Genomic DNA, 27,800 nt, shown 5'->3' on the forward strand with positions numbered 1-27,800 from the left:
GTAGTCAATGAACAGGTATTTAATAGACATATTAATACAAAAGGTGAAATGATCCCTACATTTGAAGGGCTTAGATTCTATCAAGGGAGTTAACGTAAATATACATTACAGAATTAGGGAGGGAGGACACTAATGGTATCAGGAAAAAAGCTTAATTCAGAAGATTGTGACTGAGCTCCATCTTGAAGGGAGTGGGAGTCCATAAGGTATAGATGAGTAGGGGAGTACATTCCAGGTGTTAGGAGAAGTTAATAGAAAGGCACAGAGATGGAAATGAAATGTCTTATATGAGAAATAGGGAGAATGTTAATTTTGCTGGATTGAAGATTGTAGAAGAGGGAGTAATGTTCAGTGTGAGCAGGAACTCTGTTTTGTATTGTCCCTTTCCACCACCGAGTGCTGACATGCTAGACTGAGGCTTGGATATAGAGATATATAGGCTATGGACAGATGAGAGTCACTTGTTGTTTTATTTTTCTAAATTATATGTACCTGTGTATTTCCTTCATAGATAACACTTCCTAGTCTCTATCAGACACTCTGCTTTGATGATGTTAGTCTTTGGCGGCCCTACTACCATAACTCAATGTGTGAGCAGGAATTCCCATCCATTCTATCAAAGAAGGTTTCCTTATTTCAGCAGGTAAAATTCAACTTTAAATGGAAAATGTTTCTGCTATTTGTTTATCCTTTGGTGGTTATTCAGTCTTTGATACATTTGCAGCTGAGTGGCACTCAGGTTTTGACCATCACCTGACACTAGGACCAAGCAGAGGAGTACCACAATGGTCATATTTTATGGTTGTGGTTTCTCTTAGTACATTTCCATCAACTCCCCAGCATCTCTCCCTTCCCCTCATTACACTGTCTTTGCTTTAACGGTAAGGGCCAACCTGGAAAGATAAACAGAGACCTTTTAGTTGATCATCATAGGGCCTACCTCCTTGTGTCAGGTTCTCTTCCAGTAGAAAAACCTCAATGACAAATAGCCTGAATTACATGCCATCCTTTTATGATACCCAGTGATAAAACATAAAAGACCCAGCCATCAAGTGTAGTTGAATGCACCCAGAACTTAGAGTCAGAAAGCTTCTGATCTTAAGGGTAAGAGTTGAGAAATTTCAACATGATTGGCCTTGCTGATCTAAGTTCTAGACTTATTGTCTGATTTGGTGATTGATTTCATTTCATAATTCTCTTAAACACTTGTGGGGGTAACCTTGGGCACTGTGGCTGAAACAAAGGGAGATTTAATCAGCTTGAGTTTGAGTGGGAGAATAATTAAGGTGCAGTGTCATGTATTCTCCTTGATATTCCTTGAAATATCTGTTTTCTTAAATGAACATACTTTTTTCTAGTTGTGGGGATTTAAAAAATTATAACGACGTTGCCCTTTGCTGTTTACTGTCTCTTCTATTCCAAGGTCCTGGTGGTACAGGCTCTTAGACCAGATAGACTTCAGAGTGCCATGGCCCTTTTTGCATGTAAAACTCTGGGTAAGTGTTACATCTTAAAATGATTAGCCAAATCTATACATTTTTACATATTTTACAATTCAGTGTTAACATATGCTTATTTTCTTTGGGATCTTAATTTACAGTTTTAATAACATGCGATCTTTATAATACTTCTAGTTGCTAACAAGCTATATTTGTTTTTCAAAAGTACAGATTTCTTTTTAACATAATGTCACATGTTACTTTAATGTTGAGTTGCATTAGATGAACACATTCGTTTTATAAGCTCAAATAGTTGTAAGGACGTTGAACATTGTCTTTAAGTAGTATTTTAGTGTCAAGTGTTGAAGTTGAAGTTGACTTAGAGGCAGAGGGCTAATTTCTCATTACTTTTTTACCTTTAACTACCTTTATATTTGGATTTTTTCCTTCATCTGTCTGATAGCAATAATATTTTAAAAAGCAATGTCAATTTTGAGATTTTTGTCATGGGATTAATATTGTATGATATAAAACTACAAAACATTTGTCTGATGAATGTGTCAGGTTGGAAGCAAGCCTCCAGGGTAGTGCCTCGGGGGTTAAATATTTTAAAATATTTTTATCAGTGACTCTTATAAAGGAATAGATGGTGTGTTTTTCAGATTTTCAAATCGCACAAAGCTCGTAGAGATTGCTAACAGTGGATGATAGTCATCTCTGTCTAAGATCCAGGGAGATTTTGATAGGCTATATGATTGGATTAATTCTCGTACAGTGAAATTTAATAGAGATAAAATTGGAGTTATATATTTGGGTTCAAAAGTTAAACTTCATTAAGAGATTATGGGGGAGATATTAATAAAAAGCATTTCTTTGAAAAAAGACCTGCAAGTTCAATATGAATAAAGAGTGTGATATGGTTAAAAAAATCTAATGCAATCTTGGTCTATATGGAAAGAAACATAGTATCTAGGAATAAGGAAGGGATCATCCCATTGCATTTTCTTCTGATCTGATGACATTTGAATTATTTAAGTTCTAGGTACTACAGTTTTTGGTAAGACAGGAATCATCTGAAAAGTGTCCAGAGGAAAGCAATCTGGATGGTGATGACCTTGAGTTCATGTCACTTGGGGATCTGTAGAAGGGATTATTAATGTTTTTTCTTGGAGAAGACTCAGTGGAGACATGATGATAATTCTCTTCCAGTATGGGAAGGACTGACATGCAGAATAGGATTAGACTGTTTGGACCCAGAGAGCAGAACCAGTAATAATGGGGGAAGCTTCAAAAGTGACAAATTTAGGCTTTTTAGGAAAAACAAAACTTCCTCATAATTAGAGCTATTCAAAAGTAGTCTGATAAGGAGATAAAGGACTCCACTTCCTCAGAGATTTCCAAGAAGGATTAGGATAAAAATTCTTTGAATTTTTGAAGTAGGAATTTCTTTTTAGCTCTGGGTTAGAGTTGTAACTGCTAAGGTCTCTTCACATTCTGAAATTCTGTGATTCTAGGAATACACAGGAAGGAGCACACTGGGGTTTAATTGAATGACTCTTTCTGGAGTTGTAGCTACTTGAGACTAGTAGTCATGAAAGTCCTTGAGTCAGGGAATTTCTTTTAGTTTTGTACCTCCAGTGCTTATCATGGAGCCTTGTATATAGTGTGAGCTTAATAATTAACTTGTTGAATTGGATTATCCTTCAAATTGATTGACCCATGGTTTGTTTAGTTACAAAAAACCTAGAGTTTATTACATGTTGACACTCCTTTAAGTTGTAAACAAGTATTGCACAATGAATTGTTGCTAAACCTCTCTCACTCAGACTTATCTGTCTTGAGAATTATAATAATAATTCTTGCAGTAATACCAATTTATAATGGTACAGCAACAGGGAATGGAATTGTGATTTATTGATTCAAGGAACTTTAGGGTGAAAATTTCCCCTACCAAGGCCTTACCTTCTTTACAAGTTAAAGTCTTAGAGAATTGCCAGAATCATTCATTGAAAGATTAAGTGACTTGTCTGGGGCACACAATCTATGATGTGTCAAAGGCAGATCTTGAACTCAGTTCTTCTTGGCTCTTAAGGTCAGCTTTCTCTCCACTACTCCGTATTTGTTACTTATTTACACATTATGCACCTGGCCATGATTCCTTTTGTGTGAGAAAAGTTTGGGGAAACTATGTTGGGAAAGGTCAAGAAATGGATTTGACTTTAAGCAGTTACCGATATAAGAATGATAAATCTGTATTGTGTTATGAAGTAAGTGGCTTTAGAATTTTTAAAAAAATGAAATCTTGGTCTAGTTAATAAAGTGCTTTGACCTCCTATTTTCTGAAAAGTCTCACTTTTTGTTCATGTCCTATTGAATTAATATTCACTGAGTGTTCATTGTATGGCAGATACTATGCAAAAAATTTACAGGAAATTATAATCTCATAAAGTAAAGTTTCTGGCCTATATTTTCTCTAAGATAAAATTTTCTATCAAAAATTTGAAGAAAATTCAGGAAATACCAACACTGTCATTCTTGAAATATTGCTAAATTAAACCTCCATTCACTGTAAAATTTTAATCACCGTCATATTCAGGAATAACTTCTATAATATTTACTTTTGAATAGACCCATACATGAATTTGAGGGACTAGGAAAAATTTACTATGCATTAGGCCATTTTTAAAAGAACCACTAGGGTTATAATAGACTTTTCAGACAAGGTAATTTTAGCATCACATTATCTAAGAAATTAAGATAATTGATACAAATCAGTAACATTGACCATGAACTCCCTTTTTGTGTCTCATGGGTATGCCCATGCCTGCTTTTGTCATTTGTTATTATCAGAACTCTTCATACTATAATCAGTATATTGTTTGATCTGATAGGATATCCTCATATTGAAATACAGTTTACCAAAATAAATAATTGAACTTCCTCCAAAGCCTACTCAAGGCACTATATTACCATAGTTCCCTGTCTACTACTGTCTCTTAGGCTGGAAAAAAATCTATTCTTATCCCTCTTAGTTGATTTCCTTATGGGCTATGTGGGTGAGTGAGAAAGCTGTAGGAAAGCACATATAAATCCTATCTGCTTTTGTTTCAAGGCACTTATTAATTGTTTCTGGGGAGGTGGCAATGGACTACACTCTCTGCAGAAACTTATGGATCCATTCTCAGAATAATCTTTTAAAAAATCACAAGCGAAGGAAAATTTAAATTTCACTTAAAATTTATTGAAAATAAAGATGTAATTTTTTTTTACCATCCAAGTTCATGGACCTCCAAAATCTATCAATAACACCCTTGTTAAGAACGCTGATTTAGGGAAAGACTCTTTTAAAAGTCACAAAGACTCAATATTCTGGAAGCTTATTAATTTGATTTGGCAGGGCTTCAGAATCTTCAGCTCTCTAAAGAGGAGATTAGACTAGAAAAAAAGATCTTTGATGTGCTCTAAATCTGTGAATCCTATACTCTTAAGAAATGCTGCAGGAAGTTGGAGAATTGTCATAGGCAAACTAAAACAATGGGTTTTACAGTGAGGAATAGGATCATACATTTAGAGCTAAATGGGGTCTCATAGGTTGTATGAGACAGAATAAGTCATTTTTCAGATGAAGGAATTGAATCCCCATGTTACTCAGTTTATTAGTGCTAGAACTGGTATTTGAACTCATGATTTCTGACTTGAAATCCATCATTCTTTCCTTCCAGTTCTTACTTTAAATCCATCATTGCTATTTCTTCAAAACATACTATTCCAGTAGTTTAACATACAGTAATGCACAGCGACATTGACATTTTGTGCTTTCTAACTTGACAAGATGGTATTGATTTATGATGACAATTATAATGATATTTGTCCAGAGACATGGCCACTTACTTTCCTAAATTTAATCTTACTGTAAGTAGAATCATTCACTTAGAAATGTCCTAGAAATTGTATTGGAGTGTTTGAAGGCAGAATTGGCATAATTAAGTGAGATTAATAACTTTTATATTTTCCTTAATGGTGTAACTTTTTAATGTTTTCTCTGACCTTTCTCTAAACTAAAATATTTTACTACACTTTTATATTTATGCTGTAATGCTAAATTTTGGCTTTTGGACTGTTTTTATTGTCAACCATTTCCCAAATAAGCCTTTTATTTCAGTTCCATTCAGTTCAAGGATATTTATTTCCTTCGAGACATCTCAGACTCAGAATGTCCAAAACAGAATTCATTATTTTTCCTCCCAAACCCACCCCTTATTGCAACCTTGGCATTATCTTTGATTCTTCACTCTCCATTATCTACTCAACCTTTGGCAAACTTTGTCATGTCTTTTGTTTGCCCTACTCTCTCTATTCAAACAGCCACCACCTTAGTTCTGGCCCACCCCACCTCTCATCTTAATTATCACAGGGGCTTCCTAATTAGTTTTCCTTCCTCAGATCTCTCCCCACTCTAGTCCATCCTATATAATGCTTCCAAAGTGCTTTTTCTTTTTTTTTATTTTTTGGTGAGGCAATTGGGGTTAAGTGACTTTCCCAGGGTCACACAGCTAGTAAGTGTTTAGTGTCTGAGGTCAGATTTGAACTCAGGTCCTCCTGACTCCAGGGCCAGTGCTCAATCTACTGCACCACCTAGCTGCCCCCAAAGTGCTTTTTCTTAAGCTCATCTCTAACCACTTCACTTTCCTCCTACTCAGTAATGACTTCCCATTATTTCATTCTTTGTTTTTCATCCCTAGTGCCTTGCATAGTACCTCATGCAAAGTGGTGCCTATTAAATGCTTTTTGGTTGGTTGATATTAAGTGCCTGATATATGCATGGTACTATGCTAGACCCTCAGTGTACAAAGACAAAAATTCTTTGCTGGAAGGAGCTTATATTCTACTTAATGGCATAAACATATACACATATCAATAAATTATAAAGTATACAAAAGTAATATGAAGTAATTTCAAGAAGTAAAAAGCAATAACAAGTTTTAGGAGAATCAGATGTAAGAGGTGACACTTCCACTGGGCTTTGGAGGAAGTTATTTCAGAAGACTGTTTTGATATGAGGAGGCCTATCACACTAAATGTTCTTTTAATAGAAGCAATTATTTGATTTCAAGAGCCACATCGGATTTTCAAAACATGATTTGATATTTTGTTGTATCCATGATCTCATTGGTGTTGGTACTTCATCTCTCTGTATAGATAGCAACTTCTCCATGTCTTTTCATTGCTTGAGATTTTTCCTAATATCTTTTCTTAAATCCTCCATAGAGGATCAACTTAATCAGTCAATTAAAAACAATTATTAAGAGTCTATTAACATTTTAGACTCCAGAAACACAAAGTAAAAAAGAAAAACGTCCCTGCTCTTAGGAAGCTTACATTCTCCTGGGAGACCCAATTTGTGCATGTGTGTACACATTCTTAAATTAAGAACTTAGACACACATTGTGATGATGTTATAGAAAAAAAGTCACTTCTCTTGCACATTCTGGATTATTCATTGATTGTTTCCTATTCTATGTGTATGTGCAGCTCATAGCATGTACTCAAGGCTTGCTTTGCCGTCCTACCTGGCACAGGCAAGGAGGTTCTTAGAGCTTGGCTACTTCTCATCCTCTCAGGGTTCTGGAGACCCTAAGACTGGGGAGTGGATTTTTCCAGTACTATAGTCCCCATCATAGTATGGCCACTGTTGATTATCAGATAATATCAATTAGGCAGCTAGGTGAAATATCTTTTAGAGGGACATTTTACTAAGGTGGTATAGTAAGAAAGTTAGTATCAAGCATCCTCACAAAAGCCTGTGACACATCTTCCCGCCAGCATGTAACAATTTCTGGGGAAAGTCTTCCACCTTAGAGCACATGTGGCCGAGATTACTCATGTTTTGGTTTCTGGATGTTCTTTTCTCCCCTTCACAGGATGCTTATGAAGTTCCCCTTAGGCACAGTAGAACTTGTATTGGGCATCTTTTGCGATTTTGGTACTGCCTTTCCTCAGTGTGTATTGTTTGTCTTTGAGTCCTCAGTCCAACACTAAACCCCTCCCCATGTTTTGTTGATGCCACTTGGACAGTAATTAGAAATTCCAAACATTTGGACCTTTTGAAGTTCCCAAAGGTCTTTGGTGGTAGAGGAGACAGAAGAAGGAGACACGTCTCCTCACCCAATATGAACATCCTTTGTTGTGTCATTTCACTTTGTCCAATGGCCTCACTTTCCAAATTGATCAAGGAATTTTGTGCATGTAGTTAAACTTCCTTTGATTCAATTCCTTGTTCACACTAAGGTCATGTCTCTAGTTCATTTATTTAATTGAGAAGTTAGAGATTTCTTTATTTATTGAGGTAGTGATAGGGGACACTCTTCTTACAAAAATAATTTGAGTGAAGTAGGTTAGAGCTGCCAAATTGATATTCCTAAAATGTAGGGTAGACCATGTGATACCTTCCATCCCCCAAATAAAAACTTTAGTAGCTTTCTGTTGCCTTTAGAATGAAATACAAACTGCTTAACCTGACATTTAAATCTGGTTCTCATCTTCCTTTCCAGGCTTAATTTCATATTTTTCTCCTTTCTGTTCTCTCCTTTACAGTAAAAATGGCCTACTGGCTATTCATGTACATAGCTTTCCATCTCACATCTATTTGACTTTTCACCATCATTTCTTACAATGTCTAGAATATACTTCCTCCTTACCTGCACCTTATAGGATTTCTACTTTCTTTCAAATTAAAGTTCAGGTGCCATTTCCTACTTTATACCTTTCCTGACCTTCCCTTTTCACCCAATCCATTTATTCTCTCTTTCTTTGTCTCTGTCAGTATATCTGTCTCTATCTCTGACTCTCTGTCTCCTTCCCCAATCCCTTCTTAAAATGACTTTGTTTTATTTTTTAAGTACTTTCAATTCACTCATCCCCTCAGTAGAATATAATAAGCTCCTTGAGCACAGGAACAGTTTTGACTTCGGCCTTGTATCTCAAATGCCTGTGTCACATAGCAAGCACTTAATACATGTTTGCTAATTTAATTCCTCTCTGACTCACAATGTGGGTGTCATCTTCTAATTAGTTCCCAAGGCTTGTCAATTTTACCTTGGTATCATCTCCTTTGCCCTCACCCTTGGTGTAGGCTCTCATCTCCTCATCACTGGACTATTTATAATAGCCTGCTTGTTGGTTGCCCTCCTTTCCAATCCATTCTACATTCAACTGTCAAAGGGATCTTCCTAAAGTGCAGGCATGACCATATCTCCTCACCTTCACCCTTAGTCCCATATACTCCAGTGGCTCCCTATCATCTCCAAGATTAAATACAAAATCTTCTGATTGGCATTAAGAGCTTTTCATAATCTGTACCACACCATCCCTTTCCAGTCTTCTTATACCTGCAATCCCTGAACTTCTTATTGTTCCTTGAACAAGATATTCTTATCTTCCTACTCTGGACATTTTCCTTGGCTGTCCCCCATCCCAGGAGTGTTCTCCCTCCTCATCTCTGTTCTCTGTTTCTGTGACTCCTTCAAGTTCCAGCTAAAATCTTGTCTCCTACAGGTAGCCTTAATTTTAGTGCTACATCTACTGTTTTTTTCCTATACTTTATACTATATATACTTTATTTGTACATAGTTGTTTACAAATTGTCTCCCCCATTAGAATGTGAACTTCTTGGAAGCAGACACTCTTTTACCTTTCCCTCTAGCATTTAGGACAGTGCCTGGCAGACAGTAAGTACTTAATAAATATGTTTGGTTTTTTGACTGACTGACTGAAAGGCATTGGTTCAAATCCTATTTATTAGAGAACTTAATGGTTTATAAATAAATAAATTGTCTTGTGTGGTATCTATCCATATTGGGCTGTTGCTTTTTATCTGTTTAAATCCTAGTACTCTAAAAGTAGTTAGAAATTCATAGCCCAGAAGTCCTTAAACATATTTAGGTATGTGTATCTTCCTCTGAATGGTTGTTCCTACCCATTATTGCACAAGAATTTCCCTAAGGTATATAGGTTGCAGGGAACCAATTTGTTTATTGCACCCTCACTCATTTATCTCACAGTAGGTTAGAAATGAGTCCCACAAGCAGAAGCAAGCCTTGAATATGATTTATATTCCCCTCTTAAACTGGAAAACCATAGCCTTAGCCTGGCTATCATACGTCTCATACAGTTTAGAATTAACAGTAGCTTCCACAGTCTCCTATTAAATTCTCATTGTATGCATTATTAAAAAAATCATACTTCATCACATGAGTAAAAGGTAGGACATGTATCTTTCAGATAAGTACATTTTTGTAATTGAGCCATCTACCTCCTTCCTTTATCAGTTTTATATTTTATTTTTGACTTTCTACTTAACTTTTGTTTCTTTTAGCCTTTTCCACTAAGTTTTAGGACTTTAGTTAAAAACATTTTCACAATGGCCAACAAATATACACAGTGTTCATGGGAAGAGTAGAGCAGTATATATTTAGAATTATGATAACCCCCTTGTCAAGTATACTGTTACTGCATTTAATGAAAAGTTATATTGGATGACAATAAGAAGTTCGGGGATTGCAGGTATAGAAGACTGGAAAGGGATGGTGTGGTACAGATTATGAAAGGCTCTGAATGCCAATCAGAAGGTTTCCTTCTTGCTCTAATATTCTGTGAAACTGCCTATTCCTCCTCTTTTATGTTTTTCTAGGCCTTTGGGCTGATAAAAATTTTCCAGGTAAATGAAATGGTTCTCTTGTATTTTGTGAAGCCTTATTCACTCAGTTCCCCCAAATATGGAACTGCCTAGCACATTTTCTCAAATTAGTAGTTACTCAAAGGCAGTGGGTTCAAAAGAAAGTTCTTCTATGTTTTAATTTCCAAGTTGGACATACATTAAGTTCCCAGAAGGAGAGATGTTTTCCATTTAATCTGGCAATATATAATTTTGCCCTATTCCACCTTTTCTTCCTTGTTACACATTACTTAGTTCATCACATTCTGCAGTCCAGTCAAACTGTCCATCTTGCTTTAAGTGGTGTACTATCTCATGTCTTTGTGCCATCCCCCTCTTCTGCTCTGTGTTCTTGGACTCTTTGACCTCAACCAATAAATTTTTTTTTCTTTTTGGTGAGGCAATTGGGGTTAAGTGACTTGCCTAGGGTCACACAGCTAGTAAGTGTTAAGTATCTGAGGCCGAATTTGAACTCAGGTCCTCCTGACTCCAGGGCCGGTGCTCTATCTACTGCGCCACCTAGCTGCCCCTCATCCAATATCTTTTTTTTTTTTTTTTTATCGTGAGGCAATTAGGGTTAAGTGACTTGCCCAGGGTCACACAGCTAGTAAGTGTTAAGTGTCTGAGGCTGGATTTGAACTCAGGTCCTCTTGACTCCAGGGCCAATGCTCTATCCACTGCGCCACTTAACTGTCCCTCCAATATCATTTTAAGGACTTTTTTTTTTTAATATTTATTTATTTGTTTTTTGCGGGGCAATGGGGGTTAAGTGACTTGCCCAGGGCCACACAGCCAGTAAGTGTCAAGTGTCTGAGGCCAGATTTGAACTCAGGAACTCCTGAATCCAGGGCCGGTGCTTTATCCACTGCACCACCTAGCCGCCCCAAAGGGCCACTTTTTACATGAGAACTTTCCTGCCTGCCTGTTCCACCAGATGCTAGTGCTTTTCTCCCCCAAGATAAGTGTCAAGGTTACCTCGCATGTTTTTATATGTTTTTCATATACCTATATATGTATAACAGTTGAGTATTATTTGCATTCATGTCTTATTGGAAGAAAAATATACTTAAATGTTGTTATGACTTTTACCCATGATTTCTATATGAAAAACAATTGACAAGAATTTCATTTATCTCCTTTTCTCAATATGTAGTTGTTTTAATTAGGAGATTTAAGATATATATTCACTGCCTTTTTATTTCCCCAATATGCATTTTAGGACTGAAAGAGTTGTCCCCACCACCTCTGAATCTGAAACATTTATACAAAGAGACATTAGAAATTGAACCCATTTTGATAATTATTTTCCTGGAGCTGATCCTTCCCAAGAACTACAGGAACTTGCTAATACTGAACGAAGTGGTGACTGTTATCATCAGGTGAGTCCTAGATGGGGTCTATTAATTTTCTATAGTTATTATTGCTACTACTTCAGTTAGTACTATTAGAATACTTTATCCTTTGATGAGAAAAGAATTTGTTGCTTATCCTTTAAAAATATATTCTTTTTCAACTCAATAGTATTTAATTTACTGTGTGGGTTATGCTTTTGTACAAGACTTAAACTGGAATATTGAGACAATTTTCTGGAAAAAAAGAAAGAAACTATCTAAGAAAATGTGTTTATCTAAAGTATCTTGATAATTGAGATTAATTGGGGAGAGATTGTTTTGATTTTGTAGGCAATAATTACATCAGTTTCCTATTTCATTTTTCAGACTCTAAGAGAAATCTAGGCATGGACTGAACCTAGGTTTCAGAGGGCCTGCTTTCTAGTCTGGATAAACTGCTCTACTTTTTACTTTGGGGATGACTTTTAACTTCTGTGAGCCTAAATTTGCCACTTTGCCCTCTAGGGCCCAACAGAAGACTTGAAAACTTCTTCTTCATGACAGCCCTTCACATACTACATCACAGCCATCATGCCCCTTTCTTCCCTAGTTCCTTCAGTGGGTCTTCATAGGACATGGGCTCGGGGCCTCCTCCATCCTCTTTGTTCTCCTTTGGGTGATCTTTAGCTTATCAATGTCATTCCTATAATGTCAGGTCAAGTTAAGTCAATACACATTTCTTAAGTGTTTACCAAGTTCTGTTGTTGTTTAGTTGTATTTCATTCATGTCTGACTCTTCATAACCCCATTTAGGGGTTTTCTTGGCAAAGATACTGCAGTGATTTGACCTTTCCTTCTCCAGCTTATTTTGAAGATGAGGAAACTGAGGCAAAATAGGGTTATATAACTTGCCCAGGGCCATACAGGTAGTAAGTTTCTGAGACCAGATCTGAACTCAGAAGGATGAGTCTTCCTGACTCCAGGCCTGGCATTCTCTTCCCTGTGCCACCTCACTGCCTCCATCTTCTGGGTATGGGCTAAGCACTGGAGAAAAAACAAAAATAATCTCTTTCTCAAGGAGAGTTTAATTTGTATTCTTATATTTAAGTGGTTTGGAGCACATTTTCATACGACTGTCAGTTTCTTTCATTTCTTCCCTTCATAACTGTTGGTCATATCCTTTGACCATTTATGGGGAAGTGGCTATCATTCTTATAATATTTGCATCAGTTCCTTATATATCTGCATACCCGACCTTTATCAGAAAGTCATGCTTCAAAGGTTTTTTTTAGGTTAAATTTTTTCCTTATTAACTACATTGATTTTGTTTATACAATTAAAAAAGTTAAGTAATCAAATTTGCCCATTTTATCCTTTATTATTTAATTTTCTTATGTTGTGTCATTTTATATGAAGATCCTGAATCCATTTGGAGTTCATTGTGGTTCATGATGTGAGATCTAAATCTAACCTAATTGTGTGATACTTTCTATTTTTCCCAGAAGTTTTTGTTGAATAATGAGTCCTATCCCAATGGTTGAATACTTTGGGCTTATTGAATACTATTGAATACTGCTATGTTTGATTTTGTATATTATGTTCTGAATCTGCTCCACTGAACAACTTTTCTGCATTTTTTTAATGATCACTACTCTGCTGTATAGTCTGAGATCTGATACTGCCAGTCTCACTTCCTTACCTTGTTTTTTTTTTAATTTCCCCAGAAAAACTCAAACTTTTTGTACTTTAGGTGAATTTTGTTATAATTTTTTCTAGCTTTCTAAAATAATATTTTGGTAGTTTGTTTCATATGGCATTGATTAAGTGAATCAGTTTAAAGGTTGTATGTTAACTTTTATTCTATCAGCATGCTCCAACCATAAAGTATTACACTCACTCCACTTATTTAGAACTGTCTTTATTTTTGTAAAAAGCATTTTGTAGTTTTATTCTTTTGTATGTGTCTTGGTAGATGGCTTTCTAAATATTTTCTATATTCTGTAGTTATTTTAAATGGAAGAGAAATTTTAAAGAAAGGTACTTTTAGGTACTATAGAGGTATTAAGGGAAATGAGGACATAGAAAGGGGGAATTGACAAGATGATGATAATTAATCTTTGGGAGATCATTTTAAGGAGAATCGAGATAATGGGTTTCATGGTGAGGTAGTGAAAGAAAAGGAATGAATGCAGCTACAATCAACAATTCTGGCAACAAAAGGAAAGAGAAGGAATAGTCATTGCTTATTGTCTGACTAGAAATGGCATTTTAATATTAACTGTTAGGTTTTAGAATAAATTTAAACTATAAAAAACTCATAAATCTCATAAAAAGGTCTAAACGTTGGTTCAGTATAAAATACTAAGAATTTGTATCTTGCATGTGAAAGTGACAACATATTCTGTAATATAACTGTTTTCTGTTATTGTTTTTTCTAGGTTGCCATGGGCCAAGGTCAAGCTGATTTAGCAATTCAGATGTTGAGAGAATGTGCTCAAAATGGAGACTGGCCTGTGTTTGAAAAACTTACATCTTGTGGTTTCATGGCTTCCTGTTTTGGAAAAGGTAGGTTAAGATAAATGGGAGACAGTAGTATACTGTTTAATTTATTCCATAGAAGAACCCCTGCATAACATCATTTTTTATGAAGCTATAACACCATAGTAACTTATGAACATTCTAGAAATCAGAATATTGTAAAATCATCTGAAATCTCTTTAAAGCTTTGTCAAGTTTACTTTTAAATGCTAATTCAAAAAATGATGTCTTTTTCCTGGAAATATATCTTTTTAAACTATTGAATTTTAAATGTTACATAGTACTTTAGACTTAAGGAAGGTTTTTTTAAAAAAAATTATTGCAAAACAGCATATTTTTTATGAATAAAGAAAGAACACAAGTACAAGCTTAGATTACTTTGAAGGAGAACAAGTATTATATAGGTAAAGACACCAGGTGGGGAACAGTGGAGAATAAAAAGGAACCTGGTTCTTGGTGGTTTACACTTTCATAGCAGAGACACACTGTTTTGTGACTGCCTTTTGTTCTGCTTCAGTCATATGGAAAGAGTTCAGCAAGGGAAGTCACAGTAAGCAGCCACTGATACTACCTGGATTTAAGACTTGAACACTCTATCTTAGAGGGTTGTTGTGATGAACACAATTTACAAATGATTTGTAAATTGGAAAGGACTGTGTAAATATGAATGAAATGTATACAAATGGGTAGGTAAATAGATAATGAATAGATGGATTTATCAATGAGGCTGGAAGAATAACTAAAACTATCCTTTTAATTTTTTTCTAACACCATCAAGTAGCAGAATAGTTTGCAGTCATGGTGGAGAAGTAGCTATGAACAATCAGAAGTTTGAGAACAAACTGGCTTGAGGAGATTTTATATCAAGCTGGCCTGAAATACCACTTCTGTAACAAGGGTAGAAAAAGATGATTCTAAGATAGGATTTCTAGGTCATTTTGAAAGAAAATAAAAAATTCAAATGGTGTTTGTTTCTGTTCATCTGTTAACGATTACACTTAAGGATCCCTGAGAAAGGTGTTGTATTCTACCACAGACTTTATTTTCTTTAAGAGTCCACTTATATATCATCATTAATCCTTAGTTTTTATAATATTGGTTGCATCTAGTTGTTTAAATGTATCATATATCATAATCATAATAACTAGCATTTATAGAGCTTTTACATTTTACAAAGTACTTTACACATATTACTTCATTTGAACTTACAAACAATGCCTTTAGGCAGAAGATACAGAAACTAAGGCTAAAGGAGTTATATGAATTTCCTGGTGTCCTGAGAAAGGATTTGAAATTAGATCTTTCTGACTCTTAAGTCGAGCGCCCTATTCACTGTGCCACCTAGTTGCAATGTCTATATATATATGTATATACTGTTTGTATTATACAATACAATGCACATTTATAAATGCCTACTATGTGCCAGACATTGCTAAACTCTAGGGATACAAGCATGAAAAAGAAAAGCAGTCTCTGCCCTCAAGGAACTTACAATATCATGGGAGAAGACAGCACACAAAAAGAGCTGAAATGTGGGGAAAGTGGAGCATTAGGGGTTCCCTGGCAATGGGCATTATGTTCTGTGGAGATGAAACCAAGCAGAGCTGAAGATGGAAAGCTCTATATGGATATGTGTGTATTATTTACACATCTATGTGTATATGTTTGTGTTTACACACATACACATATGTATACTTTAAAATGACAGTGAATATAAAAGTATAAGCTCATCTTTCCCTGTTTTTGCCTAACTATTGCTAAATCTTAACAGTTAAAAATCATGTAACTAAGCCTTTACCACCACATATTGGCAGTATATATAAATTGTAGGTTCTGGTATTCTCAGAATCCCACAAATTTTTTGAAAATCTAATCTGAAAACCTGAATAGATAAAATGAAAAAAAAAGACAAGCATATTTGATATTTAAAAATGAATGGCTGTTCTTTCCCTCCGATTACAATATCTATCAGGATTCTATTTTTCCAATTTTGGGGGGTAGGAAATAGCATACTCTTAATATCAATTTTCATGAAATCTTAGCATAATAATTAGCTATTTTATGAGAACATATGAGTAATTATATATTACATAAGTAGAATATAACTATTGAGTGTCTTGGAATTGAACAATGTTTGGTGTGCTCATACTCATCAGACATTTACTGAGAACCTATTGTCTGCTCACCACTGGTTGGTTGTTGGGACACTCAAGAAAAATATGACTCAGTTCCTAACATCAATACAATCTAACAAGAAACAAAATGAGCCCATTTCAGGAATTGAGAACAATTATGTGCCCTTAGGGGGTGATGGGAGGGGTCAGTGTGGGTAGAAATACTTGAAGGAAGTTAAATAAAAATGGTAGAATGTACATAGGTCTTGAATGATTATTAGATTAATCAATGGGAAGGAGGACATTCTAGAGTAGGGGTACAGGATAAACAAGAGGCTTAGAGAAGGAAACCTATCATGCTCAGGAATAATATTGGGAAGTAATGGGGAAATGCAGAATGGGGGTCAGATTATAGAGGCCTTGAAAGCCACCAAGAGGAGTTTGGACTTGATTCAGTAGGCAAGAGACCTAATTGTTGGTTCTGAGGCTATGAAATCCTAATTGATTGAGAACTCAGTGACTTAAATTTGCCTTTCTTAAAGCATATTGGATGTACGTTATAAAGAAGCTGGGGGTTTTTGTGTGTGTGTTTTTATAAATGTTTTCATTCTGTGTACATTTCCAAATTTAGAAATATGTTGTCCATATTAACCTTTTTTAAAAAAAATTGTCTAAGTGCTAACCTAAGGAGAAATTCCTAAGATCTAAGCTTTGCATTTTACATTACATGGTTATGGTTACATGTTAAATTACATCTAACCATAACATTCTTGCCACTTTATCCATTCCCAATCCCAACCCTTTTCTTTCCTTTTTATCCTTTTTATAAGTGAAGCACAATATTTAGATCATACTTGTAAACCATATTTTAATCATCATTAACTTATATTAATCTTATTTTTAGAAATTTATAAGGATTTAATAGTAAGGTATATGATAAGTATAGACATTGGAGGTTCTAATAATATGAAATGGGTCATTTCTAATACTTATATAAATAAATTTGCTATTTTCTTTCTTTCTTCCAGGAACTGAATTCCCTCCAACCCAAAGAGAGCTTTCGTCTTTGGCTCACAGCTGAAGTTCATCCCAACTTTACTCCTATTTTACTTCAGTCCAGTCTGAAGATAACATATGAGGTAAAAGCATTATAACTTGAATCACTGGCATATTGATACAAGTTACCATGATATATTTAGTTACACATAATATTGTAGTAAGTGACTTGACAGAGAACGAATGTGCATTATACTTGAATGCTTTATGTGAAAATGAAAAATTTAGAGGCAGAGTACCTGAGTTTAAATCATAGTTCTGCCACCAACTATTTCTTGGCTTCAGTTTCTTTATAAAATGATGGATTAGATTAGAAGACTTCTGAGGTCCAAATCAAAATCTCTGACACTGAATAAAAAAAACAAGGCTGTATCTATGAAAAGATGTTTTAGTCATCTCTTTTAAACCTTTACTAGCATACTGTTTCTTAAATTGAGAGGCAGTAGTGATATGGTGCAAAGAATAAGAAGACCTAGTTCAAGTCATGTACCTACTAATATTAGCTATATTATATAATCTGAGCATCTTAACTGTAAAAATAGAGATAAAATAACTGTGCTGCCTATCTCTCAAAGCCACTGAGAAGATGAATGAAATAATGTATGTGTATGTGCTTCATAAAGTATGAAGCACAATATAAATGCAAAATATTGTTTTCCCTCTTACTTGTTATAGTGATTATAGTAGTAGTGTAGCAGTGGTGATGATGGCATTTATGTAGTTTCATATTTTGAAGGAACTTTGGTAACTATCTGCTTTCATCCATATTGGCTATAATAGAGAACTAAAGCGAGTATTTAAAATTTGTTTTTACTATTTTGTATTTATCAACTTTTTCTAGTGATTATTATTAATTTTAAAAACCTGTGGGGGACTGTCCAAGTGATATAGTTAAAGTCACTACTAACACATTAGTAAAATGAGGTGAAGAGAGAGGTAATGAACACTTTATTAAAATAGATGCTGCATTGTGCAGATGATAGTGATTTCAGAGAAGGAATTTCTAAATCAGGTCAGGGTTTGGACTAATCCAGTTTTGCCCAAATTGTAACCCACAAAACTTGTTTCACATAATATAGATAGAGATTTCCTGAAAAATTTTTAGATTTTCCTAAGGTAAACAGCTAGTTCCAAGTTTAGAATAGATTCCACCTTTTTTTGGTGAGGTTAAGTGACTTGCCCAGGGTCACACAGCTAGTAAGTATCAAATGTCTGAGACCAGATTTGAACTCAGGTCCTCCTGAATCCAGGGCCACTGCTTTATCCACTGAGCCATCTAGCTGCCCCTACATTTCTTTTAATTCTGTATTTTTACATTTCATCATCTTTTTTTATTCTAATATTCTATGACAGTGGTGTCATACTTAATTAGAAATTAATTTTGTTAAATATTTTCCAAATATATCTTAATCTGGTTTAGCTGCACTTTGGGCTGTGTGTAGCCAGTAGGGCAAAGCCAGGTGTCAGGGAGAACATTTTTATTCTCACTAGTCTACCAGGAAATGGATATGAAGCCAAAGGTTTATTTTCAAAATTGGCCATAGCTAATTCCATAGTTTACAAAGAGATACTCAAAATTAAAGATCTAGAAAATGAGTTCCTATTTCTCCAGGCAAAGTCTGGAAGACTCTTTGGAACTGTGTGTTTAAAAATCTAAATGTGGGTTCTAATCTGTTCCTCCCAGTTTTGGGGGGAACCAGGGCTAAAATCACTGATAAATTCACCAAGAGTTTAGGCTTTTAGGGTTTATTAAAGATATAAGATAGTAAAGTGAGAAAGATTGAGAACAGATTTCTTACAGCACAGAAATTCTAGTCTTCCTAAACCTCCCATGTGAAGTCCTGCCACCCCGCGCCGATCTCTCCAGCCAAAAGAAGAGCAAGAAAGTTCCCCACCAGCATTCACTTCCTCCTTCATGTCCTCCTCCCAGAAATGGGAGGTTCTTCAAGCTGATTGGCTAGCATCATTCAAATTTATTGGTTCACTGACCTGAAGGTGGTCACAAAGTAAAGTTTCAAGAGTTTTTAGCTTCTGAGAACAATACCTTCTTAAGTACGCAGCCAAATGTGCTTACAAGTTAGTTAACTGGAAGTAAGCCAATCAGCAGTCAATTGGCTCTCACTCAATTCAATCAGTTTAGATCAATCTCCAGGTGGGCCCCTGAGTATCTGCTAAATCTCCATATCTACCACATTCCATTATCCTTGATGAAACATACCCTATGCTAACAAACAATATGTAAATAACAATATAGGAAAAGGAGAAAGGGGGAAATTTTGTCCAGAGGGGTGGCCCCTCATGAACACCGGTGCTTTGACACTGCCTGCAGAGGGAGGACCTCTGCAGAGAATACATAGTACATATGGTGTATATGATAACAGAAGGGAAAAAGAAAACAACAAAACAAAAACTGTTCATTCAAAGTCTTTGAGATCTTGTCTTCTTGGAGTGGTTAGATGGAAAACTGGACTCTGGTGGTTGCATCTGTAAGGAGGTGAAATTCTAGCTATACTAAATCTAAAATCTAATGAGTGGTTGCCAATAAATTATAAGCTTTAGCAAGAGTATTTAAGTGTTTATTTATTAAAGAGCATCAGGATCAGAGAGAAAGGTAAAAATCTAACTATTTCTAAGAGACTCCATCATCTGACCCACCATGGTGAGGTCAGGAACAAAAAGAAGAACCCCTCTGCCAGTGTCTGCTTCCTACTTCATGGTCTCCTCCAGAAAATGGGAGGCTCCTCAAGTTGATTGGCTGGTAGTTTTGATAGACAGTACCCACAAGCAAACATCACTTCCTGACACCAAGGACCTGACTGCATGGCTTGCCTTCAGATGCTTTCTCCTCATGGCAGAGCTTTCCTACAGTACCTCTCTAGCAGGTGGCGTCATTCCAATTGTTACAGTGCAGATCAAAATTTAGAGCGCTTATGATTTTACTTAATTGTTTTATGGATTGCCATCTGTAATTGTCTGTGAATCCATCTCTTTAAAGGATTGCATTAACTTTTATGGTTTGTTTTTAAAGGTGTCATAACACCTTTGTGTTAGCTCATTTTGGAAACTTTCAGTGAAAAACTTCAATTATGATCACAGCTACTGAAAATAAAGTTTATATGTCTAGGTAGTTCTTACACATATAAAATGTTTTGAATTAATGATTTTAAAAAGGAGACTGTAAAATCTACAAAATGTCAATTATTTGGTCTCCTAGACCCTAACCAAAAAAAAAAAAAACCAACAAAAAAACAACTTATTGCAATAGTTCTTTTTAATATATATTAATTAAATTGAACTGTATTTATATTTGCTTGGGTAAACCTCTTTTAGATAAACTTAAATTAGGGTAAACATATTTATCTCATGAAATATAACTATGTTATTGTAAAATGGTTGGGTTTTTTCCTTCAGGCACCTCCAGGTTTGAAGAAAAACTTAATGCGAACGTATGAGTCCTGGACTCAGAGCAAATTAGCAAAAAAGACATTGTGGAACGGGCACAATGCCCTCTTCAGCTTGGCCTGGTTCCATGCTGCATGCCAAGAAAGAAGGAATTATATTCCTCAAGTAGAAATACCATTTCTTATGAAAACATTAATTTCAACATATTATTTCCTTAAAGCCAGAGGGTTCTTCTTGGGTTTTTTTTTTTGTTGTTGATTTTGTTTTTTGGTGAGGCATTTGGGGTTAAGTGACTTGCCCAGGGTCACACAGCTAGTAAGTGTCAATTGTCTGAGGCCAGATTTGAACTCAGGTCCTCCTGAATTCAGGGCCGGTGCTCTATCCACTGCACCACCTAGCTGCCCCCAGAGGTTCTTCTTAACTTTGGGTCTGTGAACTTGTTCCTTTTAGTATTTTGATAATTATATTTCAGTATTAATTGGTTTCCTCCATAGTCCCATATATTTTATTTTATGTATTTACAAACATTAATCTGAGTAGAGCTTCATAGGCTTCCTCTGACTTCCAGAGTGGCTCTTGACACCAAAAAAAGCTAAGGACCTCTGCCTTAGAGTATTTTTTGTTGTTGTCTGTGGAAAAAATAATTTGGATTACATAACAACACACATTTGTTAATCACCAACTATGTGCCATTCACTATGCTAGGGGTTTCAGGATTCTAAAACAAAAATAAGTCATCTCTATTCTCAAGGAGATTATATTCTGTTGGATATGTATATGTCCTCATATACTTTATAAGCATATGCACAGTTGTCTTAGGGACTCACCAAGATGTGTCTTCATTGATTCTACCTTGGGAGACCACTTTATGACAATATTCCTCTTTTTGGAGGGGGGGGGGGTGCAATGAGGGTTGAGTGACTTGACCAGGGTCACACAGCTAGTAAGTGCCAAGTGTCTGGCCTCATTTGAACTTAGGTCCTCCTGAATCCAGGGCCAGTGCTTTATCTAATGCACCACCTAGCTGCCCCCCATGACAATATTCCCAATGTTTTTGGGGGGGCTACAGTGTCACAGAAATTAAAATATTCAGCATTTATTAAGTGCTACCTGCTCTGTTAGATGCTGAGGAAGATACAGAATGAAGATAAAAACTTCCCTTACCATCATAGAGGTTAGATGATGAGGCACATAGACAGATATCGGTGCTACCCAGGGATACACTGTCAATCTGTCAGGTACAAATCAAGTTCCATGTGTAATCTGAGGAGCTGTGAGCATCCCTAAAAGAGAATCAGAAAAAAAAAAGTTTTATGGAAGAAGTAGCCCTTGATTTGGGCTTTAAAGCACAGGTAGTGATTCAACAGGCTAAGGAGGAAAGGGAAGACATTTGAGGCACAAGGTGGAAAGGCGTGGAGGTAGGAAGGTAGAGCAGATAAAGAGTAATAGAGTATGGCTAGAACATGTAGTAAGTTGAAAGGAGTTGCATGGTAATAGAAGTATATTTGTGTGCGATTGTGGAAGGCCATGAATGACAGAAAAAGAGAACTCATGTTGAATGGCTGCAGTCTGTTTTGTGAAGGAGGCAAAGTCATCTGCTTGGCAAATGGGAGAGATTAGAATATAGTTGGGAACTCGGGGAGAGGTGAAGGTATTTGGAACAGTGCCAATGGAAGATGAGCAAAGAACTTATTGGAAAATATTAGAATGACTTTTGAATAGTAGTAAGGAATCGGCAAAAACTAGGCACTGCACATTTTTAGGAGGTGAAATCAGTTCATTTGTTGTTATTGTTTTTATCTTTTTCTAGTGACTGTCAGTAGTTTAGGAACCAGAGGGGAGCAAATTAGATGATGAGTTGACTGTGGAAGGAAGCAAACACACAATTAATAAGTGCCTCCTATGTACCAGGCCCTGTGCTAAATCCTTCGCCAATATTATCTCATTTGATCCTCACAAGAACTCTGTAAAATAGGTGCTATTATTAATCCAATTTTACAACTGAGGAAACTGAAACAGAGGTTAAATGAGTTGCCCAAGATTACATCTAAAGCATCTAAAGCCAGATTTGAACTCGGGTTTTCCTGGCTCCCAGCCTAGAGCTCTATCCACTGTGCCACCTAGCAGAGGGAAAATGGTTGAAGGTCATAGTGGATGATTGAAAGAGAGACCACTCTAGTCCTAATTGTATCAGATCTCTTTTATGGGTGATTAGCCTGATATTTATTCTCTTGAGCATCACCTTTTCTGTCTCTTCTATACTCATTTCTGGAACAATGAAGTTTGAGTCCAACTGTAGAACCTCAATTTTCCTCGATAGTGAAAGACACTTTGTTAAAAGAAACATCTCAGCTGACCTTTTCCCATCTTTCTTTGCTTTATTGTTCTCTTTCCCATTTAATCATTAGATGCCATTGGGATTATTTGAGTTGGATGCCTTGGCAAGCTTTCTTTAAACTGGTTTTATCTTCAACTACTTTTTCTGTTTTATGAACGATGATGCTGACGACGACGGTGATGATAGCGTTTATATAGCTCCTTAAGATTTGCAAGACATTTTACATGTGTTATCTCACTTGATCTTCACAACAGTCCTGTGAGGTAGATGTTATTATTATCATCCTCATTTTGGGGATGAGGAAACAGGCTGAGAAAAATCAAGTGATTTGTCCAGGGTCACACAGCTTTTAAATGTTATTGGAAGGATTTTAACTTAGATCTTCCTGACTATTCAAGTGGAGCATTTTTTGCAATTCTGCCCATAGCCTTCTAAGTAAGCTCTCCTTTGCCCTAAGCCTTTTTCCCAAAGAGTTTCTATTCTAATCTGGTGGCTTCCATATCTCTTAACTTGTCAAGTAAGCTGACTTGGATACTTTACAGGTTCTTTTGGTCTCATTATGGAGATTTAGAGATTGATTTCTGTCAGTTAAACTTCTGCATAAAATTATTGCAATTAGGCTCTGTCTTATTTTCCCTCTGTATCTCATTTTTCATTATTAATAACTTCTTAGAATTTTATTAAATTGCATGCCATATCTTTTCCCTTATTCTTCTAATTTTTGATCTTTGCTCAGTCACTGGTGAAATTGCACAGATTGCTTCTCATAGCAGTGATGAGCCATGACCTGTCTGATTTCACTTTTTTATTATCTTTTTATGGCTATAAATCTGGACTCACCATGTCTAGTGAGTACAGATGTAATCCAGGCTGATTCTTGTCTCAAAGTAAGTCTTCATGGTGTATAGGCATAAGATTTCTGTGTAGTCTGAAAGGCTTTTATTTCTTTCACTTCTTATGCCTGATCTGTTTTTCCCACCTTTTGGCCACCTTCCTCCTACTCACCTTTATCACCATTTACATTGAAATCTCTGAATATTAAAATATTTGTATTTGTTTTCACTTACTAAGCAATTAATGTGCCACTCTCCTTATGGCAATTTACCTCTGTTTCTCTCTGCCATTGCTGTTTGGCAACTATTTTGCAATGTAAAATCTTATAGATTGGCTTGGGGCTTGAGAGTTTAAATCACTTGCCCAACATCACAAAATGTGTTATAGATATATGTGAGGAAATAGGGAATGGTCTTCTCTTAATAAGAATATTATAGTCACCATTCAAATTACACTCCTCCTGACCTGTTAGAGGAAAAATGTCTCAGTCCCTCTCCTTCCCCTCCAGCAAACAAGATCACACGGTTCAAGGAGCCCTGAGCTAGTCTCAATTAGGTCCTCTCCAGGGCTGTGTCCATCCATATAAGGGAAGATTGAAGAAATTGCCCCTGTGTTACCTCTTAGGGTTAGTAATACTGCATTTTGGTTAGCTAGTTTTTGCATGTAGATTGTAACCCTTGAGTAATCGGACTAGTGATGAAAAAGGGGAGGGTCCATTCACGTTAGGGACTAGGGGTTAAGGGGCAGCTACGTGGTACAATGGATAAAGCACTGGCCTTGGATTCAGGAGGACCTGAGTTCAAATTCGGCCTCAGACACTTGACACTTGCTGGCTGTGTGACCCTGGGCAAGTCACTTAACCCTCATTGCTCCACCAAAAAAAAAAAAAAAAAGAAAAAAAAAAGGGACTAGGGGTTAAAAACAGGGCCCGTGAGCCCCCATTCTTTGTACCCATCAGCTGCACATTGGGTTGCCCATTCTCGCAAGAATGACGGTAAATGAGCTTTTGACACATCACCTCTGAGTTCCAGAGAATTATTGTGGAGTCATTTTCCTCACAATATAGAACTTGAATAGGTCTTCCTGACATTGAGGACAGATGTACTGCTTCTCAAAGTATATGTTGATGTTGATTTAATTTATAGAGTTTTATTGAATTCTTTATAGAATATTTCTGCCTCTATATAACTTCTAAAATATTGGCATATAGGCCATAATTATGTTGATGGTGATCTTTTTGAAAATGTTTATTGTCATGGGGGAAATGGGTGATGGGGGGTCCTTAGGTATTCCTCTTTAAAGAATTATACTGTCTTGCACACAAATCCAATTAGAATAAAATAATCTTTTATTTAGGTGCTAGAGAAAAGAGACCAAGAGAAGTCAAATTTCTCTCGAGAGGAGATAGTTTCAGAGACATGGTTTTCTGAGATACCTATATCCTTCAACATGAGAAAGGCCATAACTTTTATAGATGGTAGATGGGGTGAATTGGGAGAAGTCTGGTATGGGGCAGTTCTGATTCCTGGAGCCATCTCTGTCCCCTTGGTGCAGATCAGGCAATAGCCACGCCTAATAGGCTTATCTCTCTTACTTTTCCTTTAGCTAATGGGCCAGTTTCCCAACCCCAGCACTGCAACAGGAGATGACCAGATATTCCATGAAATGACATTTCTTGTAACTGTGTGATACGTGATAAAACCAGCTCTGACAAGTCTTTCCTTTGCCTATACAGGGGGAATGTATTAGCCATTGTTCTATTTAGTTACAATTTTATTCTGTGTTCTTTTTTTTTAATAGAAAAAATGTCAAGATTGATAAATTTCAGTTTTTCAAGTGTGGTCCTTCTGTGGTTATTGGACAAGGATCTCATATTTAGAGTTGCATCAACTAAGTTAAAACCTAAAAACTGTGATTCTTAATACCCTATCACTATAGAAGCAGAAAGGTGCCACGTAGGGCTGAGGGCCATTTTGTATTTTACTTTGTTTCCTAGGTTGTTGTGGCTCAAGAATTTATTATCAAGTGTCCAGCCACTGGTGGGTTTAGACAAAGTAAGTGCTCAGAAGGCAGACTCAAGTCTGTTGCTGGGATTATAATCAAAGTCTTTCCAGCATAACAACACCTGCCAGAGCTTTTTGTATTCTAGCATAGCTCTCTGACATTTCAGGGTTAACACCATTAATGAGGAAGGATCAGAATAATACTCTGTGGAGAAAATATAAAAATACAGACTCTTCTTTCCATGAACCTAAGTTCTCTTTAGAGGCAATGCAACATATAAACCAATAAGTATATTCATAATTTATGAAGCAGTAGAAGAAGACTATCAGCTATAGGGCCTGGGAATACCTTTCTTAAGCAGGTGGCATATGAACCAAACCTTAAAGGAAACCAAGGTTTCTAAGAAGTAGAGGTCAGGAGAGGTGTTTTATAGGCATATAGACCATTTGATTCAAAGCTGTGGAAGCACAGGACAAATTCCCAAGTTTAGAGAGTAGCAAGGTGTTAATGTTTGACTGAGAATGGAATATGTAAAGGAGAACAATGTAGAATAAGTGTCCAAAGGTAGATTAGGGTTAGTTTTTGAAAGACTTTAAGTGGCTAAATCAGGTAGTTTGTAGTTTTGTTTTGTTTTGTTTTGTTTTTTCTAGAGGCAATAGTGAACCACTGAAGTTCTTGAGCAGTCAACTGACATGTTAAAACTTATTATACTTGGGGCAGCTAGGTGGCGTAGTGGATAGAGAACCAGTCCTGGAGTCAGGAAGATCTGAGTTCAAATCCGGCCTCAGACACTTGACACTTACTAGCTATGTGACCCTGGGCAAGTCACGTAACCCCCATTGCCCTGCAAAAAAACCCCAAAACAAACAAACAAAACTTCTATACTTTAAGATAATTATTTTGGCAGCTGTGTAGAGGATAAACTGCTGCAGGGCAGGGTGGGTTAAAACTGAAAGCTAGGAGTCCAGGTAGAAAACTGGTGATGAGGGCTTGAATTAGGGGTAGCTGTATGAATTGAGAGCAGGAGTTTAATGTGAGAGGTATTTATTGTACTTACAGAACAATAATTGAAAGCTAACTGAATGGGGAAGTGGGGAGGATAGTTCTGTAAGGATCAAGAAATGTTTGTTATGAGACATAAGAAAGATTAGGCCAGAAATTTGTTTAAATTCAGTAGTTTCCTTTTCATTGTAAATAATGAACATTGTTTCAAATTTTAAATTACAAGTATGATTTCCCTGCCTCTAGACCATGTCATCTTCAGTCTGTCTTCCAGAGTTGTCAAATTCATCTTCCCAAAGCATCAGTTTTATTGTCACTCTTCTGTTCAAGAGGCTCTGATGGCTCTTTCTTTAGGATTAAATGCAGATTCCTGTGTGCACCACTAAAATTTCTCTAGTTGACCTTTCTGGACTGTTGTGCCTTGTTCTTTTTCATGCACTTTGTTTTCCAAACAAGTTCTTGTAGTTGCTCCTTATATTTAGCATTTGAGCTTCTTGAAGGTATGGACTATTTTTTCCCCAGTTCTTATCACCATGTCTAGCACTTAATAAATGCTGGATGAATGAATGAGTGAATAATTACATATCTATCATATTATTCATATTTTAATATATACTGCTTAATTAAAAAAAAATTTTCCTTTTGTGGTATAACAGGGTTGGACCAAATTTTATGAATTTTCTTTATCAGATCTTCGAGCTGGATACAATATTATTGACGACTTTTTGATGGTGAGTGCTGAAAGTTCATAATTTTTTTCCATTAGGAATGCAAATCGTTTTAAAAGACTGTATTAAATGTCTATATTCTCTTCCCCAAGATATCTGTCCTGAAGATCTTCTTCCAAATAATGTATATGGAAATAGCCCTGTGTGATAAGAGAGACTACTAGATTTGGAACCAGACGACCTAGGTTAAAATCTACATTTTAGTTCTATTTATATGACATTGGACAAGTCATTTGATCTCTCTTAGGATTCCAGTTTCCTTGTCTTTAAAAATGAAATGGTGAGGGCAGCTAGGTGGCAC

The 27,800-nt window shown here is 36.1% G+C and overlaps 1 protein-coding gene across 1 annotated transcript in view; it reads left to right on the forward strand.

Annotated features, from left to right (window-relative positions):
- Nucleotides 1-27,800, forward strand: part of DYNC2H1 (dynein cytoplasmic 2 heavy chain 1) — a 380,708-nt gene that overhangs the window by 219,622 nt on the left and 133,286 nt on the right. The window contains 10 exon segments of the mRNA XM_043996879.1: nucleotides 512-643; nucleotides 1,424-1,496; nucleotides 11,372-11,455; nucleotides 11,458-11,531; nucleotides 13,922-13,993; nucleotides 13,995-14,048; nucleotides 17,164-17,274; nucleotides 20,603-20,758; nucleotides 27,428-27,488; nucleotides 27,491-27,502. Coding sequence (XP_043852814.1) covers nucleotides 512-643; nucleotides 1,424-1,496; nucleotides 11,372-11,455; nucleotides 11,458-11,531; nucleotides 13,922-13,993; nucleotides 13,995-14,048; nucleotides 17,164-17,274; nucleotides 20,603-20,758; nucleotides 27,428-27,488; nucleotides 27,491-27,502 — 829 coding nt within the window.

This window comes from Dromiciops gliroides, chromosome 3, assembly GCF_019393635.1.
Source record: "Dromiciops gliroides isolate mDroGli1 chromosome 3, mDroGli1.pri, whole genome shotgun sequence".
Taxonomy (NCBI): domain Eukaryota; kingdom Metazoa; phylum Chordata; class Mammalia; order Microbiotheria; family Microbiotheriidae; genus Dromiciops; species Dromiciops gliroides.